This window comes from Dicentrarchus labrax, unplaced genomic scaffold, assembly GCF_905237075.1.
Source record: "Dicentrarchus labrax unplaced genomic scaffold, dlabrax2021, whole genome shotgun sequence".
Lineage (NCBI taxonomy): Eukaryota > Metazoa > Chordata > Actinopteri > Moronidae > Dicentrarchus > Dicentrarchus labrax.
In genome coordinates this window covers 980,685-998,619 of record NW_026136717.1, presented here as the reverse complement: position 1 = coordinate 998,619, position 17,935 = coordinate 980,685, and the positions used below count along the sequence as shown (strand labels likewise).

At 47.4% G+C, this 17,935-nt stretch overlaps 3 protein-coding genes across 3 annotated transcripts; all 3 read right to left on the bottom strand.

Moving 5' to 3' along the window:
• Positions 1-927: 927 nt before the first annotated feature.
• On the bottom strand, positions 928-3,944 carry LOC127349588 (mucin-5AC-like). The gene is made up of 2 exons (XM_051375453.1): positions 1,086-3,944; positions 928-959 (listed from the first exon to the last, which is right to left on the bottom strand). The coding sequence occupies exons 1-2, from the start codon at positions 3,832-3,834 to the stop codon at positions 928-930; spliced, it is 2,781 nt and encodes a 926-aa protein (XP_051231413.1). The 5' UTR covers positions 3,835-3,944.
• Positions 3,945-4,121: 177 nt separating this feature from the next.
• LOC127349587 (mucin-2-like) lies at positions 4,122-11,779 on the bottom strand. Its single transcript, XM_051375452.1, has 2 exons — positions 4,414-11,779; positions 4,122-4,180 (listed from the first exon to the last, which is right to left on the bottom strand). The coding sequence occupies exons 1-2, from the start codon at positions 11,777-11,779 to the stop codon at positions 4,122-4,124; spliced, it is 7,425 nt and encodes a 2,474-aa protein (XP_051231412.1).
• A 4,960-nt stretch (positions 11,780-16,739) lies between these two features.
• LOC127349586 (uncharacterized) lies at positions 16,740-17,885 on the bottom strand (the record flags this gene model as incomplete). The annotated part of the gene is made up of 2 exons (XM_051375450.1): positions 17,864-17,885; positions 16,740-17,788 (listed from the first exon to the last, which is right to left on the bottom strand). Coding segments are annotated over exons 1-2 (1,071 nt in total), but the record flags the coding sequence as incomplete, so codon positions are not given.
• Positions 17,886-17,935: the final 50 nt, after the last annotated feature.

The window sequence follows — 17,935 nt, the reverse complement described above, 5'->3', positions numbered from 1 at the left end:
TTGTGATGTCAACGTGTCAGTGTGAGCAGTTGGTTCAGATACCGAGGTTGTCTCTACATTCTCAGAAGTTACTTTGTCAGTGGGATTAGTTGGTTTAGTTACCGAGGTTGTGTCAACAGTCTCAGAAGTTGCTTCGTCAGTGGGATTAGTTGGTTTAGTTACCGAGGTTGTGTCCAAAGTCTCAGAAGTTGCTTTGTCGGTGGGATTAGTTGGTTGAGGTGCTGATGTGGTCTCGACAGGCTCAGAAGTTACAGTGTCAGTGGGACCTGTAGTTCCAGGTGCTGATGTGGTCTCTGAATGTTGTGATGTTAATGTGTCAGTCTGACTAGTTGGTTCAGACACCGAGGTTGTCCCAACAGTCTCAGAAGTTACTTTGTCAGTGGGAATGCTTGGCTGAGGTGCTGACGTAGTCTCTATAGGCTCAGATGTCAATGAATGGGTTGGACTTGTTGATTCGAGGGGGGTAAAGAGGACGTGACCATTTCTGTAGGACTCGTAGGCTGAGGTGAGGAAATGGTCTCCACAGGTTGTGATGTCAATGTGTCAGTGTGAGCAGTTGGTTCAGATACCGAGGTTTTCTCAACAGTCTCAGAAGTTACTGTGTCAGTGGGAATGGTTGGCTGAGGTGCTGATGTGGTCTCTATAGGCTCAGATTGTCAATGAGATGGGTTGGAGGGCTAATGTTGATTCAGACGTGACAATTTCTGCAGGACTCGTAGGCTGAGGTGGGGAAACGGTCTCTGCAGGTTTCGATATCAATGTGTCAGTGTAAGCAGTTTGTTCAGATACAGAGGTTGTCTCTACAGTCTCAGAAGTTACTGTGTCAGTGGGAATGGTTGGCTGAGGTGCCGACGTAGTCTCTATAGGCTCAGATGTCAATGAATGGGTTGGACTGATGATTCAGACAGTAGGGTGGTACCAGCAGGCTCAGATGTTACTATGTCTGTAGGACTCGTAGTCTGCAGGTGAGGAAATTGTCTCTACAGGTTGTGATGTCAATGTGTCAGTGTGAGCAGTTGGTTCAGATACCGAGGTTGTCCCAACAGTCTCAGTAGTTACTTTGTCAGTGGGAATGGTTGGCTGAGGTGCTGACGTAGTCTCTATAGGCTCAGATGTCAATGAATGGGTTGGACTGGTTGATTCAGATAGTGGGGTGGTAGCAGCAGGCACGGATGTTACTATGTCTGTAGGACTCGTAGGCTGAGGTGGGGAAATGGTCTCTGTAGGTTGTGATGTCAACGTGTCAGTGTGAGCAGTTGGTTCAGATACCGAGGTTGTCTCAACATTCTCAGAAGTTACTTTGTCAGTGGGATTAGTTGGTTTAGTTACCGAGGTTGTGTCAACAGTCTCAGAAGTTGCTTCGTCAGTGGGATTAGTTGGTTTAGTTACCGAGGTTGTGTCCACAGTCTCAGAAGTTGCTTTGTCGGTGGGATTAGTTGGTTGAGGTGCTGATGTGGTCTTGACAGGCTCAGAAGTTACAGTGTCAGTGGGACCTGTAGTTCCAGGTGCTGATGTGGTCTCTGAATGTTGTGATGTTAATGTGTCAGTCTGACTAGTTGGTTCAGACACCGAGGTTGTCCCAACAGTCTCAGAAGTTACTTTGTCAGTGGGAATGCTTGGCTGAGGTGCTGACGTAGTCTCTATAGGCTCAGATGTCAATGAATGGGTTGGACTTGTTGATTGAGACGTGACCATTTCTGTAGGACTCGTAGGCTGAGGTGGGGAAATGGTCTCTGCAGGTTGCGATGTCAGTGTGTCAGTGGGAGAAGTTGGTTCAGATACCGAGGTTGTCTCAACAGTCTCAGAAGTTACTGTGTCAGTGGGAATGGTTGGCTGTGGTGCTGACGTAGTCTCTATAGGCTCAGATGTCAATGAATGGGTTGGACTTGTTGATTCAGACGTGACAATTTCTGTAGGACTCGTAGGCTGAGGTGGGGAAACGGTCTCTGCAGGTTTCGATATCAATGTGTCAGTGTAAGCAGTTTGTTCAGATACAGAGGTTTTCTCTACAGTCTCAGAAGTTACTGTGACAGTGGGAATGGTTTGCTGAGGTGCCAACGTAGTCTCTATAGGCTCAGATGTCAATGAATGGGTTGGACTTGATGATTCAGACAGTAGGGTGGTACCAGCAGGCTCAGATGTTACTATGTCTGTAGGACTCGTAGGCTGAGGTGAGGAAATTGTCTCCACAGGTTGTGATGTCAATGTGTCAGTGTGAGCAGTTGGTTCAGATACCGGGGTTGTCCCAACAGTCTCAGAAGTTACTTTGTCAGTGGGAATTGTTGGCTGAGTTGCTGACGTAGTCTCTATAGGCTCAGATGTCAATGAATGGGTTGGACTGGTTGATTCAGATAGTGGGGTGGTAGCAGCAGGCACGGATGTTACTATGTCTGTAGGACTCGTAGGCTGAGGTGGGGAAATGGTCTCTGTAGGTTGTGATGTCAACGTGTCAGTGTGAGCAGTTGGTTCAGATACCGAGGTTGTCTCAACATTCTCAGAAGTTACTTTGTCAGTGGGATTAGTTGGTTTAGTTACCGAGGTTGTGTCAACAGTTTCAGAAGTTGCTTTGTCAGTGGGATTAGTTGGTTGAGGTGCTAATGTGGTCTCGACAGGCTCAGAAGTTACAGTGTCAGTGGGACCTGTAGTTCCAGGTGCTGATGTGGTCTCTGAATGTTGTGATGTCAATGTGCCAGTGTGAGGAGTTGGTTCAGATACCGAGGTTGTCTCAACAGTCTGAGAAGTTACTTTGTCAGTGGGATTAGTTGGTTGAGGTGCTGATGTGGTCTCTACAGGCTCAGAAGTTGCTGTGTCAGTGGGACCTGTAGTTCCAGGTGTTGATATAGTTTCTGCAGGATGTGATGTTAATGTATCAGTCTGACTAGTTGGTTCAGACACCGAGGTCGTCCCAACAGTCTCAGTAGTTACTTTATCAGTGGGAATGCTTGGCTGAGGTGCTGAAGTAGTCTCTATAGGCTCAGATGTCAATGAATGGGTTGGACTGGTTGATTCAGATAGTGGGGTGGTAGCAGCAGGAACGGATGTTACTATGTCTGTAGGACTCGTAGGCTGAGGTGGGGAAATGGTCTCTGTAGGTTGTGATGTCAACGTGTCAGTGTGAGCAGTTGGTTCAGATACCGAGGTTGTCTCAACATTCTCAGAAGTTACTTTGTCAGTGGGATTAGTTGGTTTAGTTACCGAGGTTGTGTCAACAGTTTCAGAAGTTGCTTTGTCAGTGGGATTAGTTGGTTGAGGTGCTAATGTGGTCTCGACAGGCTCAGAAGTTACAGTGTCAGTGGGACCTGTAGTTCCAGGTGCTGATGTGGTCTCTGAATGTTGTGATGTCAATGTGCCAGTGTGAGAAGTTGGTTCAGATACCGAGGTTGTCTCAACAGTCTGAGAAGTTACTTTGTCAGTGGGATTAGTTGGTTGAGGTGCTGATGTGGTCTCTACAGGCTCAGAAGTTGCTGTGTCAGTGGGACCTGTAGTTCCAGGTGTTGATATAGTTTCTGCAGGATGTGATGTTAATGTATCAGTCTGACTAGTTGGTTCAGACACCGAGGTCGTCCCAACAGTCTCAGTAGTTACTTTGTCAGTGGGAATGCTTGGCTGAGGTGCTGACGTAGTCTCTATAGGCTCAGATGTCAATGAATGGGTTGGACTTGTTGATTCGGACGTGACCATTTCTGTAGGACTCGTAGGCTGAGGTGAGGAAATTGTCTCCACAGGTTGTGATGTCAATGTGTCAGTGTGAGCAGTTGGTTCAGATACCGGGGTTGTCCCAACAGTCTCAGAAGTTACTTTGTCAGTGGGAATTGTTGGCTGAGGTGCTGACATAGTCTCTATAGGCTCAGATGTCAATGAATGGGTTGGACTGGTCGATTCAGATAGTGGGGTGGTAGCAGCAGGCACGGATGTTACTATGTCTGTAGGACTCGTAGGCTGAGGTAGGGGAAATGGTCTCTGTAGGTTGTGATGTCAACGTGTCAGTGTGAGCAGTTGGTTCAGATACCGAGGTTTTCTCTACAGTCTCAGAAGTTACTGTGACAGTGGGAATGGTTGGCTGAGGTGCTGATGTGGTCTCTATAGGCTCAGATGTCAATGAATGGGTTGGACTGGTTGATTCAGATAGTGGGGTGGTAGCAGCAGGCACGGATGTTACTATGTCTGTAGGACTCGTAGGCTGAGGTGGGGAAATGGTCTCTGTAGGTTGTGATGTCAACGTGTCAGTGTGAGCAGTTGGTTCAGATACCGAGGTTGTCTCAACATTCTCAGAAGTTACTTTGTCAGTGGGATTAGTTGGTTTAGTTACCGAGGTTGTGTCAACAGTCTCAGAAGTTGCTTTGTCAGTGGGATTAGTTGGTTGAGGTGCTGATGTGGTCTCGACAGGCTCAGAAGATACAGTGTCAGTGGGACCTGTAGTTCCAGGTGCTGATGTGGTCTCTGAATGTTGTGATGTCAATGTGCCAGTGTGAGGAGTTGGTTCAGATACAGAGGTTGTCTCAACAGTCCGAGAAGTTACTTTATCAGTGGGATGAGTTAGTTGAGATGCTGATGTGGTCTCTACAGGCTCAGAAGTTGCTGTGTCAGTGGGACCTGTAGTTGCAGGTGCTGATGTGGTTTCTGCAGGATGTGACGTTAATGTGTCAGTCTGACTAGTTGGTTCAGATATCGAGGTTGTCTCTACAGTGTCAGAAGTTGCTGTGTCAGTGGGACCTGCAGTTTCAGGTGTCAGTGTGGTTTCTGCAGGATGTGATGTTAATGTGCCAGTCTTACTAGTTGGTTCAGACACTGAGGTTTTCCCAGTAGTCTCAGAAGTTACTTTGTCAGTGGGAATTGTTGGCTGAGGTGCTGAAGTAGTCTCTATAGGCTCAGATGTCAATGAATGGGTTGGACTGGTTGATTCAGATAGTGGGGTGGTAGCAGCAGGAACGGATGTTACTATATCTGTAGGACTCGTAGGCTGAGGTGGGGAAATGGTCTCTGTAGGTTGTGATGTCAACGTGTCAGTGTGAGCAGTTGGTTCAGATACCGAGGTTGTCTGAACATTCTCAGAAGTTACTTTGTCAGTGGGATTAGTTGGTTTAGTTACCGAGGTTGTGTCAACAGTCTCAGAAGTTGCTTCGTCAGTGGGATTAGTTGGTTTAGTTACCGAGGTTGTGTCCAAAGTCTCAGAAGTTGCTTTGTCGGTGGGATTAGTTGGTTGAGGTGCTGATGTGGTCTCGACAGGCTCAGAAGTTACAGTGTCAGTGGGACCTGTAGTTCCAGGTGCTGATGTGGTCTCTGAATGTTGTGATGTTAATGTGTCAGTCTGACTAGTTGGTTCAGACACCGAGGTTGTCCCAACAGTCTCAGAAGTTACTTTGTCAGTGGGAATGCTTGGCTGAGGTGCTGACGTAGTCTCTATAGGCTCAGATGTCAATGAATGGGTTGGACTTGTTGATTTGGACGTGACCATTTCTGTAGGACTCGTAGGCTGAGGTGGGGAAATGGTCTCTGCAGGTTGCGATGTCAATGTGTCAGTGGGAGAAGTTGGTTCAGATACCGAGGTTGTCTCAACAGTCTCAGAAGTTACTGTGTCAGTGGGAATGGTTGGCTGTGGTGCTGACGTAGTCTCTATAGGCTCAGATGTCAATGAATGGGTTGGACTTGTTGATTCAGATGTTACTATGTCTGTAGGACTCGTAGGCTGAGGTGAGGAAATTGTCTCCACAGGTTGTGATGTCAATGTGTCAGTGTGAGCAGTTGGTTCAGATACCGGGGTTGTCCCAACAGTCTCAGAAGTTACTTTGTCAGTGGGAATTGTTGGCTGAGGTGCTGACATAGTCTCTATAGGCTCAGATGTCAATGAATGGGTTGGACTGGTCGATTCAGATAGTGGGGTGGTAGCAGCAGGCACGGATGTTACTATGTCTGTAGGACTCGTAGGCTGAGGTAGGGAAATGGTCTCTGTAGGTTGTGATGTCAACGTGTCAGTGTGAGCAGTTGGTTCAGATACCGAGGTTTTCTCTACAGTCTCAGAAGTTACTGTGACAGTGGGAATGGTTGGCTGAGGTGCTGATGTGGTCTCTATAGGCTCAGATGTCAATGAATGGGTTGGACTGGTTGATTCAGATAGTGGGGTGGTAGCAGCAGGCACGGATGTTACTATGTCTGTAGGACTCGTAGGCTGAGGTGGGGAAATGGTCTCTGTAGGTTGTGATGTCAACGTGTCAGTGTGAGCAGTTGGTTCAGATACCGAGGTTGTCTCAACATTCTCAGAAGTTACTTTGTCAGTGGGATTAGTTGGTTTAGTTACCGAGGTTGTGTCAACAGTCTCAGAAGTTGCTTTGTCAGTGGGATTAGTTGGTTGAGGTGCTGATGTGGTCTCGACAGGCTCAGAAGATACAGTGTCAGTGGGACCTGTAGTTCCAGGTGCTGATGTGGTCTCTGAATGTTGTGATGTCAATGTGCCAGTGTGAGGAGTTGGTTCAGATACAGAGGTTGTCTCAACAGTCCAAGAAGTTACTTTATCAGTGGGATGAGTTAGTTGAGATGCTGATGTGGTCTCTACAGGCTCAGAAGTTGCTGTGTCAGTGGGACCTGTAGTTGCAGGTGCTGATGTGGTTTCTGCAGGATGTGACGTTAATGTGTCAGTCTGACTAGTTGGTTCAGATATCGAGGTTGTCTCTACAGTGTCAGAAGTTGCTGTGTCAGTGGGACCTGCAGTTTCAGGTGTCAGTGTGGTTTCTGCAGGATGTGATGTTAATGTGCCAGTCTTACTAGTTGGTTCAGACACTGAGGTTTTCCCAGTAGTCTCAGAAGTTACTTTGTCAGTGGGAATTGTTGGCTGAGGTGCTGAAGTAGTCTCTATAGGCTCAGATGTCAATGAATGGGTTGGACTGGTTGATTCAGATAGTGGGGTGGTAGCAGCAGGAACGGATGTTACTATATCTGTAGGACTCGTAGGCTGAGGTGGGGAAATGGTCTCTGTAGGTTGTGATGTCAACGTGTCAGTGTGAGCAGTTGGTTCAGATACCGAGGTTGTCTGAACATTCTCAGAAGTTACTTTGTCAGTGGGATTAGTTGGTTTAGTTACCGAGGTTGTGTCAACAGTCTCAGAAGTTGCTTCGTCAGTGGGATTAGTTGGTTTAGTTACCGAGGTTGTGTCCAAAGTCTCAGAAGTTGCTTTGTCGGTGGGATTAGTTGGTTGAGGTGCTGATGTGGTCTCGACAGGCTCAGAAGTTACAGTGTCAGTGGGACCTGTAGTTCCAGGTGCTGATGTGGTCTCTGAATGTTGTGATGTTAATGTGTCAGTCTGACTAGTTGGTTCAGACACCGAGGTTGTCCCAACAGTCTCAGAAGTTACTTTGTCAGTGGGAATGCTTGGCTGAGGTGCTGACGTAGTCTCTATAGGCTCAGATGTCAATGAATGGGTTGGACTTGTTGATTTGGACGTGACCATTTCTGTAGGACTCGTAGGCTGAGGTGGGGAAATGGTCTCTGCAGGTTGCGATGTCAATGTGTCAGTGGGAGAAGTTGGTTCAGATACCGAGGTTGTCTCAACAGTCTCAGAAGTTACTGTGTCAGTGGGAATGGTTGGCTGTGGTGCTGACGTAGTCTCTATAGGCTCAGATGTCAATGAATGGGTTGGACTTGTTGATTCAGATGTTACTATGTCTGTAGGACTCGTAGGCTGAGGTGAGGAAATTGTCTCCACAGGTTGTGATGTCAATGTGTCAGTGTGAGCAGTTGGTTCAGATACCGGGGTTGTCCCAACAGTCTCAGGAGTTACTTTGTCAGTGGGAATTGTTGGCTGAGGTGCTGACATAGTCTCTATAGGCTCAGATGTCAATGAATGGGTTGGACTGGTCGATTCAGATAGTGGGGTGGTAGCAGCAGGCACGGATGTTACTATGTCTGTAGGACTCGTAGGCTGAGGTAGGGAAATGGTCTCTGTAGGTTGTGATGTCAACGTGTCAGTGTGAGCAGTTGGTTCAGATACCGAGGTTTTCTCTACAGTCTCAGAAGTTACTGTGACAGTGGGAATGGTTGGCTGAGGTGCTGATGTGGTCTCTATAGGCTCAGATGTCAATGAATGGGTTGGACTGGTTGATTCAGATAGTGGGGTGGTAGCAGCAGGCACGGATGTTACTATGTCTGTAGGACTCGTAGGCTGAGGTGGGGAAATGGTCTCTGTAGGTTGTGATGTCAACGTGTCAGTGTGAGCAGTTGGTTCAGATACCGAGGTTGTCTCAACATTCTCAGAAGTTACTTTGTCAGTGGGATTAGTTGGTTTAGTTACCGAGGTTGTGTCAACAGTCTCAGAAGTTGCTTTGTCAGTGGGATTAGTTGGTTGAGGTGCTGATGTGGTCTCGACAGGCTCAGAAGATACAGTGTCAGTGGGACCTGTAGTTCCAGGTGCTGATGTGGTCTCTGAATGTTGTGATGTCAATGTGCCAGTGTGAGGAGTTGGTTCAGATACAGAGGTTGTCTCAACAGTCCAAGAAGTTACTTTATCAGTGGGATGAGTTAGTTGAGATGCTGATGTGGTCTCTACAGGCTCAGAAGTTGCTGTGTCAGTGGGACCTGTAGTTGCAGGTGCTGATGTGGTTTCTGCAGGATGTGACGTTAATGTGTCAGTCTGACTAGTTGGTTCAGATATCGAGGTTGTCTCTACAGTGTCAGAAGTTGCTGTGTCAGTGGGACCTGCAGTTTCAGGTGTCAGTGTGGTTTCTGCAGGATGTGATGTTAATGTGCCAGTCTTACTAGTTGGTTCAGACACTGAGGTTTTCCCAGTAGTCTCAGAAGTTACTTTGTCAGTGGGAATTGTTGGCTGAGGTGCTGAAGTAGTCTCTATAGGCTCAGATGTCAATGAATGGGTTGGACTGGTTGATTCAGATAGTGGGGTGGTAGCAGCAGGAACGGATGTTACTATATCTGTAGGACTCGTAGGCTGAGGTGGGGAAATGGTCTCTGTAGGTTGTGATGTCAACGTGTCAGTGTGAGCAGTTGGTTCAGATACCGAGGTTGTCTGAACATTCTCAGAAGTTACTTTGTCAGTGGGATTAGTTGGTTTAGTTACCGAGGTTGTGTCAACAGTCTCAGAAGTTGCTTCGTCAGTGGGATTAGTTGGTTTAGTTACCGAGGTTGTGTCCAAAGTCTCAGAAGTTGCTTTGTCGGTGGGATTAGTTGGTTGAGGTGCTGATGTGGTCTCGACAGGCTCAGAAGTTACAGTGTCAGTGGGACCTGTAGTTCCAGGTGCTGATGTGGTCTCTGAATGTTGTGATGTTAATGTGTCAGTCTGACTAGTTGGTTCAGACACCGAGGTTGTCCCAACAGTCTCAGAAGTTACTTTGTCAGTGGGAATGCTTGGCTGAGGTGCTGACGTAGTCTCTATAGGCTCAGATGTCAATGAATGGGTTGGACTTGTTGATTTGGACGTGACCATTTCTGTAGGACTCGTAGGCTGAGGTGGGGAAATGGTCTCTGCAGGTTGCGATGTCAATGTGTCAGTGGGAGAAGTTGGTTCAGATACCGAGGTTGTCTCAACAGTCTCAGAAGTTACTGTGTCAGTGGGAATGGTTGGCTGTGGTGCTGACGTAGTCTCTATAGGCTCAGATGTCAATGAATGGGTTGGACTTGTTGATTCAGATGTTACTATGTCTGTAGGACTCGTAGGCTGAGGTGAGGAAATTGTCTCCACAGGTTGTGATGTCAATGTGTCAGTGTGAGCAGTTGGTTCAGATACCGGGGTTGTCCCAACAGTCTCAGAAGTTACTTTGTCAGTGGGAATTGTTGGCTGAGGTGCTGACATAGTCTCTATAGGCTCAGATGTCAATGAATGGGTTGGACTGGTCGATTCAGATAGTGGGGTGGTAGCAGCAGGCACGGATGTTACTATGTCTGTAGGACTCGTAGGCTGAGGTAGGGAAATGGTCTCTGTAGGTTGTGATGTCAACGTGTCAGTGTGAGCAGTTGGTTCAGATACCGAGGTTTTCTCTACAGTCTCAGAAGTTACTGTGACAGTGGGAATGGTTGGCTGAGGTGCTGATGTGGTCTCTATAGGCTCAGATGTCAATGAATGGGTTGGACTGGTTGATTCAGATAGTGGGGTGGTAGCAGCAGGCACGGATGTTACTATGTCTGTAGGACTCGTAGGCTGAGGTGGGGAAATGGTCTCTGTAGGTTGTGATGTCAACGTGTCAGTGTGAGCAGTTGGTTCAGATACCGAGGTTGTCTCAACATTCTCAGAAGTTACTTTGTCAGTGGGATTAGTTGGTTTAGTTACCGAGGTTGTGTCAACAGTCTCAGAAGTTGCTTTGTCAGTGGGATTAGTTGGTTGAGGTGCTGATGTGGTCTCGACAGGCTCAGAAGATACAGTGTCAGTGGGACCTGTAGTTCCAGGTGCTGATGTGGTCTCTGAATGTTGTGATGTCAATGTGCCAGTGTGAGGAGTTGGTTCAGAGACAGAGGTTGTCTCAACAGTCCAAGAAGTTACTTTATCAGTGGGATGAGTTAGTTGAGATGCTGATGTGGTCTCTACAGGCTCAGAAGTTGCTGTGTCAGTGGGACCTGTAGTTGCAGGTGCTGATGTGGTTTCTGCAGGATGTGACGTTGATGTGTCAGTCTGACTAGTTGGTTCAGATATCGAGGTTGTCTCTACAGTGTCAGAAGTTGCTGTGTCAGTGGGACCTGCAGTTTCAGGTGTCAGTGTGGTTTCTGCAGGATGTGATGTTAATGTGCCAGTCTTACTAGTTGGTTCAGACACTGAGGTTTTCCCAGTAGTCTCAGAAGTTACTTTGTCAGTGGGAATTGTTGGCTGAGGTGCTGAAGTAGTCTCTATAGGCTCAGATGTCAATGAATGGGTTGGACTGGTTGATTCAGATAGTGGGGTGGTAGCAGCAGGAACGGATGTTACTATATCTGTAGGACTCGTAGGCTGAGGTGGGGAAATGGTCTCTGTAGGTTGTGATGTCAACGTGTCAGTGTGAGCAGTTGGTTCAGATACCGAGGTTGTCTGAACATTCTCAGAAGTTACTTTGTCAGTGGGATTAGTTGGTTTAGTTACCGAGGTTGTGTCAACAGTCTCAGAAGTTGCTTCGTCAGTGGGATTAGTTGGTTTAGTTACCGAGGTTGTGTCCAAAGTCTCAGAAGTTGCTTTGTCGGTGGGATTAGTTGGTTGAGGTGCTGATGTGGTCTCGACAGGCTCAGAAGTTACAGTGTCAGTGGGACCTGTAGTTCCAGGTGCTGATGTGGTCTCTGAATGTTGTGATGTTAATGTGTCAGTCTGACTAGTTGGTTCAGACACCGAGGTTGTCCCAACAGTCTCAGAAGTTACTTTGTCAGTGGGAATGCTTGGCTGAGGTGCTGACGTAGTCTCTATAGGCTCAGATGTCAATGAATGGGTTGGACTTGTTGATTTGGACGTGACCATTTCTGTAGGACTCGTAGGCTGAGGTGGGGAAATGGTCTCTGCAGGTTGCGATGTCAATGTGTCAGTGGGAGAAGTTGGTTCAGATACCGAGGTTGTCTCAACAGTCTCAGAAGTTACTGTGTCAGTGGGAATGGTTGGCTGTGGTGCTGACGTAGTCTCTATAGGCTCAGATGTCAATGAATGGGTTGGACTTGTTGATTCAGATGTTACTATGTCTGTAGGACTCGTAGGCTGAGGTGAGGAAATTGTCTCCACAGGTTGTGATGTCAATGTGTCAGTGTGAGCAGTTGGTTCAGATACCGGGGTTGTCCCAACAGTCTCAGGAGTTACTTTGTCAGTGGGAATTGTTGGCTGAGGTGCTGACATAGTCTCTATAGGCTCAGATGTCAATGAATGGGTTGGACTGGTCGATTCAGATAGTGGGGTGGTAGCAGCAGGCACGGATGTTACTATGTCTGTAGGACTCGTAGGCTGAGGTAGGGAAATGGTCTCTGTAGGTTGTGATGTCAACGTGTCAGTGTGAGCAGTTGGTTCAGATACCGAGGTTTTCTCTACAGTCTCAGAAGTTACTGTGACAGTGGGAATGGTTGGCTGAGGTGCTGATGTGGTCTCTATAGGCTCAGATGTCAATGAATGGGTTGGACTGGTTGATTCAGATAGTGGGGTGGTAGCAGCAGGCACGGATGTTACTATGTCTGTAGGACTCGTAGGCTGAGGTGGGGAAATGGTCTCTGTAGGTTGTGATGTCAACGTGTCAGTGTGAGCAGTTGGTTCAGATACCGAGGTTGTCTCAACATTCTCAGAAGTTACTTTGTCAGTGGGATTAGTTGGTTTAGTTACCGAGGTTGTGTCAACAGTCTCAGAAGTTGCTTTGTCAGTGGGATTAGTTGGTTGAGGTGCTGATGTGGTCTCGACAGGCTCAGAAGATACAGTGTCAGTGGGACCTGTAGTTCCAGGTGCTGATGTGGTCTCTGAATGTTGTGATGTCAATGTGCCAGTGTGAGGAGTTGGTTCAGAGACAGAGGTTGTCTCAACAGTCCAAGAAGTTACTTTATCAGTGGGATGAGTTAGTTGAGATGCTGATGTGGTCTCTACAGGCTCAGAAGTTGCTGTGTCAGTGGGACCTGTAGTTGCAGGTGCTGATGTGGTTTCTGCAGGATGTGACGTTAATGTGTCAGTCTGACTAGTTGGTTCAGATATCGAGGTTGTCTCTACAGTGTCAGAAGTTGCTGTGTCAGTGGGACCTGCAGTTTCAGGTGTCAGTGTGGTTTCTGCAGGATGTGATGTTAATGTGCCAGTCTTACTAGTTGGTTCAGACACTGAGGTTTTCCCAGTAGTCTCAGAAGTTACTTTGTCAGTGGGAATTGTTGGCTGAGGTGCTGAAGTAGTCTCTATAGGCTCAGATGTCAATGAATGGGTTGGACTGGTTGATTCAGATAGTGGGGTGGTAGCAGCAGGAACGGATGTTACTATATCTGTAGGACTCGTAGGCTGAGGTGAGGAAATTGTCTCCACAGGTTGTGATGTCAATGTGTCAGTGTGAGCAGTTGGTTCAGATACCGGGGTTGTCCCAACAGTCTCAGAAGTTACTTTGTCAGTGGGAATTGTTGGCTGAGGTGCTGACATAGTCTCATAGGCTCAGTGTCAATGAATGGGTTGGACTGGTTGATTCAGATAGTGGGGTGGTAGCAGCAGGCACGTATGTAAATATGTCTGTAGGACTCGTAGGCTGAGGTGGAAATGGTCTCTGTAGGTTGTGATGTCAACGTGTCAGTGTGAGCAGTTGGTTCAGATACCGAGGTTTTCTCTACAGTCTCAGAAGTTACTGTGACAGTGGGAATGGTTGGCTGAGGTGCTGATGTGGTCTCTATAGGCTCAGATGTCAATGAATGGGTTGGACTTGTTGATTCAGACGTGACAATTTCTGTAGGACTCGTAGGCTGAGGTGGGGAAACGGTCTCTGCAGGTTTCGATATCAATGTGTCAGTGTAAGAAGTTTGTTCAGATACAGAGGTTTTCTCTACAGTCTCAGAAGTTACTGTGACAGTGGGAATGGTTGGCTGAGGTGCCGACGCAGTCTCTACAGGCTCAGATGTCAGTGAATGGGTTGGACTCGATGATTCAGACAGTAGGGTGGTACCAGCAGGCTCGTATGTTACTATGTCTGTAGGACTCGTAGGCTGAGGTGAGGAAATTGTCTCCACAGGTTGTGATGTCAATGTGTCAGTGTGAGTAGTTGGTTCAGATACCGAGGTTGTCCCAACAGTCTCAGAAGTTACTTTGTCAGTGGGAATTGTTGGCTGAGGTGCTGACGTAGTCTCTATAGGCTCAGATGTCAATGAATGGGTTGGACTGGTTGATTCAGATAGTGGGGTGGTAGCAGCAGGCACGGATGTTACTATGTCTGTAGGACTCGTAGGCTGAGGTGGGGAAATGGTCTCTGTAGGTTGTGATGTCAACGTGTCAGTGTGAGCAGTTGGTTCAGATACCGAGGTTGTCTCAACATTCTCAGAAGTTACTTTGTCAGTGGGATTAGTTGGTTTAGTTACCGAGGTTGTGTCAACAGTTTCAGAAGTTGCTTTGTCAGTGGGATTAGTTGGTTGAGGTGCTAATGTGCTCTCAACAGGCTCAGAAGTTACAGTGTCAGTGGGACCTGTAGTTCCAGGTGCTGATGTGGTCTCTGAATGTTGTGATGTCAATGTGCCAGTGTGAGGAGTTGGTTCAGATACCGAGGTTGTCTCAACAGTCTGAGAAGTTACTTTGTCAGTGGGATTAGGTGGTTGAGGTGCTGATGTGGTCTCTACAGGCTCAGAAGTTGCTGTGTCAGTGGGACCTGTAGTTCCAGGTGTTGATATAGTTTCTGCAGGATGTGATGTTAATGTGTCAGGCTGACTAGTTGGTTCAGACACCGAGGTTGTCCCAACAGTCTCAGTAGTTACTGTGACAGTGGGAATGCTTGGCTGAGGTGCTGACGTCGTCTCTATAGGCTCAGATGTCAATGAATGGGTTGGACTTGTTGATTCGGACGTGACCATTTCTGTAGAACTCGTAGGCTGAGGTGGGGAAATGGACTCTGCAGGTTGTGATGTCAATGTGTCAGTGGGAGCAATTGGTTCAGATACCGAGGTTGTCCCAACAGTCTCAGAAGTTACTTTGTCAGTGGGAATTGTTGGCTGTGGTGCTGACGTAGTCTCTATAGGCTCAGATGTCAATGAATGGGTTGGACTTGTTGATTGAGACGTGACAATTTCTGTAGGACTCGTAGGCTGAGGTGGGGAAATGGTCTCTGCAGGTTGTGATGTCAATGTGTCAGTGTGAGCAGTTGGTTCAGATACCGAGGTTTTCTCTACAGTCTCAGAAGTTACTGTGACAGTGGGAATGGTTGGCTGAGGTGCTGATGTAGTCTCTATAGGCTCAGATGTCAATGAATGGGTTGGACTTGTTGATTCAGATCCGTGACAATTTCTGTAGGACTCGTAGGCTGAGGTGGGGAAATGGTCTCTGCAGGTTGTGATGTCAATGTGTCAGTGGGAGCAGTTGGTTCAGATACCGAGGTTGTCCCAACAGTCTCAGAAGTTACTTTGTCAGTGGGAATTGTTGGCTGAGGTGCTGACGTAGTCTCTATAGGCTCAGATGTCAATGAATGGGTTGGACTGGTTGATTCAGATAGTGGGGTGGTAGCAGCAGGCACGGATGTTAGTATGTCTGTAGGACTCGTAGGCTGAGGTGGGGAAATGGTCTCCGCAGGTTGTGATGTCAATGTGTCAGTGTGAGCAGTTGGTTCAGATACCGAGGTTTTCTCTACAGTCTCAGAAGTTACTGTGATAGTGGGAATGGTTGGCTGAGGTGCTGATGTGGTCTCTATAGGCTCAGATGTCAATGAATGGGTTGGACTTGTTGATTCAGACGCCGAGTGACAATTTCTGTAGGACTCGTAGGCTGAGGTGGGGAAACGGTCTCTGCAGGTTTCGATATCAATGTGTCAGTGTAAGCAGTTTGTTCAGATACAGAGGTTTTCTCTACAGTCTCAGAAGTTACTGTGACAGTGGGAATGGTTGGCTGAGGTGCCGACGTAGTCTCTATAGGCTCAGATGTCAATGAATGGGTTGGACTCGATGATTCAGACAGTAGGGTGGTACCAGCAGGCTCGGATGTTAATATGTCTGTAGGACTCGTAGGCTGAGGTGAGGAAATTGTCTCCACAGGTTGTGATGTCAATGTGTCAGTGTGAGTAGTTGGTTCAGATACCGAGGTTGTCCCAACAGTCTCAGAAGTTACTTTGTCAGTGGGATTAGTTGGTTTAGTTACCGAGGTTGTGTCAACAGTCTCAGAAGTTGCTTTGTCAGTGGGATTAGTTGGTTGAGGTGCTGATGTGGTCTCAACAGGCTCAGAAGATACAGTGTCAGTGGGACCTGTAGTTCCAGGTGCTGATGTGGTCTCTGAATGTTGTGATGTTAATGTGTCAGTCTGACTAGTTGGTTCAGATACCGAGCTTGTCTCAACAGTCTCAGAGCTTAGTTTGTCAGTGGGATTGGTTTGTTGAGGTGCTGATGTTGTGTCTACAGTTCCAGGTATTGGTGTGTTTTTCAGGAAGTGATGTCAATGTGTCAGTGTGAGCAGTTGGTTTAGTTACAGAGGTTGTCTCAACAGTCTCAGAAGTTATTTTGTCAGTGGGATTAGGTGGTTGAGGTGCTGATGTGGTCTCTACAGGCTCAGAAGTTACTGTGTCAGTGGGACCTTTAGTTCCAGGTGTTGATGTAGTTTCTGCAGGATGTGATGTTAATGTGTCAGGCTGACTAGTTGGTTCAGACACCGAGGTTGTCCCAACAGTCTCAGTAGTTACTGTGACAGTGGGAATGCTTGGCTGAGGTGCTGACGTAGTCTCTATAGGCTCAGATGTCAATGAATGGGTTGGACTTGTTGATTCGGACGTGACCATTTCTGTAGAACTCGTAGGCTGAGGTGGGGAAATGGACTCTGCAGGTTGTGATGTCAATGTGTTAGTGGGAGCAATTGGTTCAGATACCGAGGTTGTCCCAACAGTCTCAGAAGTTACTTTGTCAGTGGGAATTGTTGGCTGAGGTGCTGACGTAGTCTCTATAGGCTCAGATGTCAATGAATGGGTTGGACTGGTTGATTCAGATAGTGGGGTGGTAGCAGCAGGAACGGATGTTACTATGTCTGTAGGACTCGTAGGCTGAGGTGGGGAAATGGTCTCTGTAGGTTGTGATGTCAACGTGTCAGTGTGAGCAGTTAGTTCAGATACCGAGGTTGTCTCAACATTCTCAGAAGTTACTTTGTCAGTGGGATTAGTTTGTTTAGTTACCGAGGTTGTGTCAACAGTCTCAGAAGTTGCTTTGTCAGTGGGATTAGTTGGTTGAGGTGCTGATGTGGTCTCGACAGGCTCAGAAGTTACAGTGTCAGTGGGACCTGTAGTTCCAGGTGCTGATGTGGTCTCTGAATGTTGTGATGTCAATGTGCCAGTGTGAGGAGTTGGTTCAGATACAGAGGTTGTCTCAACAGTCCAAGAAGTTACTTTATCAGTGGGATGAGTTAGTTGAGATGCTGATGTGGTCTCTACAGGCTCAGAAGTTGCTGTGTCAGTGGGACCTGTAGTTGCAGGTGCTGATGTGGTTTCTGCAGGATGTGACGTTAATGTGTCAGTCTGACTAGTTGGTTCAGATATCGAGGTTGTCTCTACAGTGTCAGAAGTTGCTGTGTCAGTGGGACCTGCAGTTTCAGGTGTCAGTGTGGTTTCTGCAGGATGTGATGTTAATGTGCCAGTCTTACTAGTTGGTTCAGACACTGAGGTTTTCCCAGTAGTCTCAGAAGTTACTTTGTCAGTGGGAATTGTTGGCTGAGGTGCTGAAGTAGTCTCTATAGGCTCAGATGTCAATGAATGGGTTGGACTGGTTGATTCAGATAGTGGGGTGGTAGCAGCAGGAACGGATGTTACTATATCTGTAGGACTCGTAGGCTGAGGTGGGGAAATGGTCTCTGTAGGTTGTGATGTCAACGTGTCAGTGTGAGCAGTTGGTTCAGATACCGAGGTTGTCTGAACATTCTCAGAAGTTACTTTGTCAGTGGGATTAGTTGGTTTAGTTACCGAGGTTGTGTCAACAGTCTCAGAAGTTGCTTTGTCAGTGGGATTAGTTGGTTTAGTTACCGAGGTTGTGTCCAAAGTCTCAGAAGTTGCTTTGTCGGTGGGATTAGTTGGTTGAGGTGCTGATGTGGTCTCGACAGGCTCAGAAGTTACAGTGTCAGTGGGACCTGTAGTTCCAGGTGCTGATGTGGTCTCTGAATGTTGTGATGTTAATGTGTCAGTCTGACTAGTTGGTTTAGACACCGAGGTTGTCCCAACAGTCTCAGAAGTTACTTTGTCAGTGGGAATGCTTGGCTGAGGTGCTGACGTAGTCTCTATAGGCTCAGATGTCAATGAATGGGTTGGACGTGTTGATTTGGACGTGACCATTTCTGTAGGACTCGTAGGCTGAGGTGGGGAAATGGTCTCTGCAGGTTGCG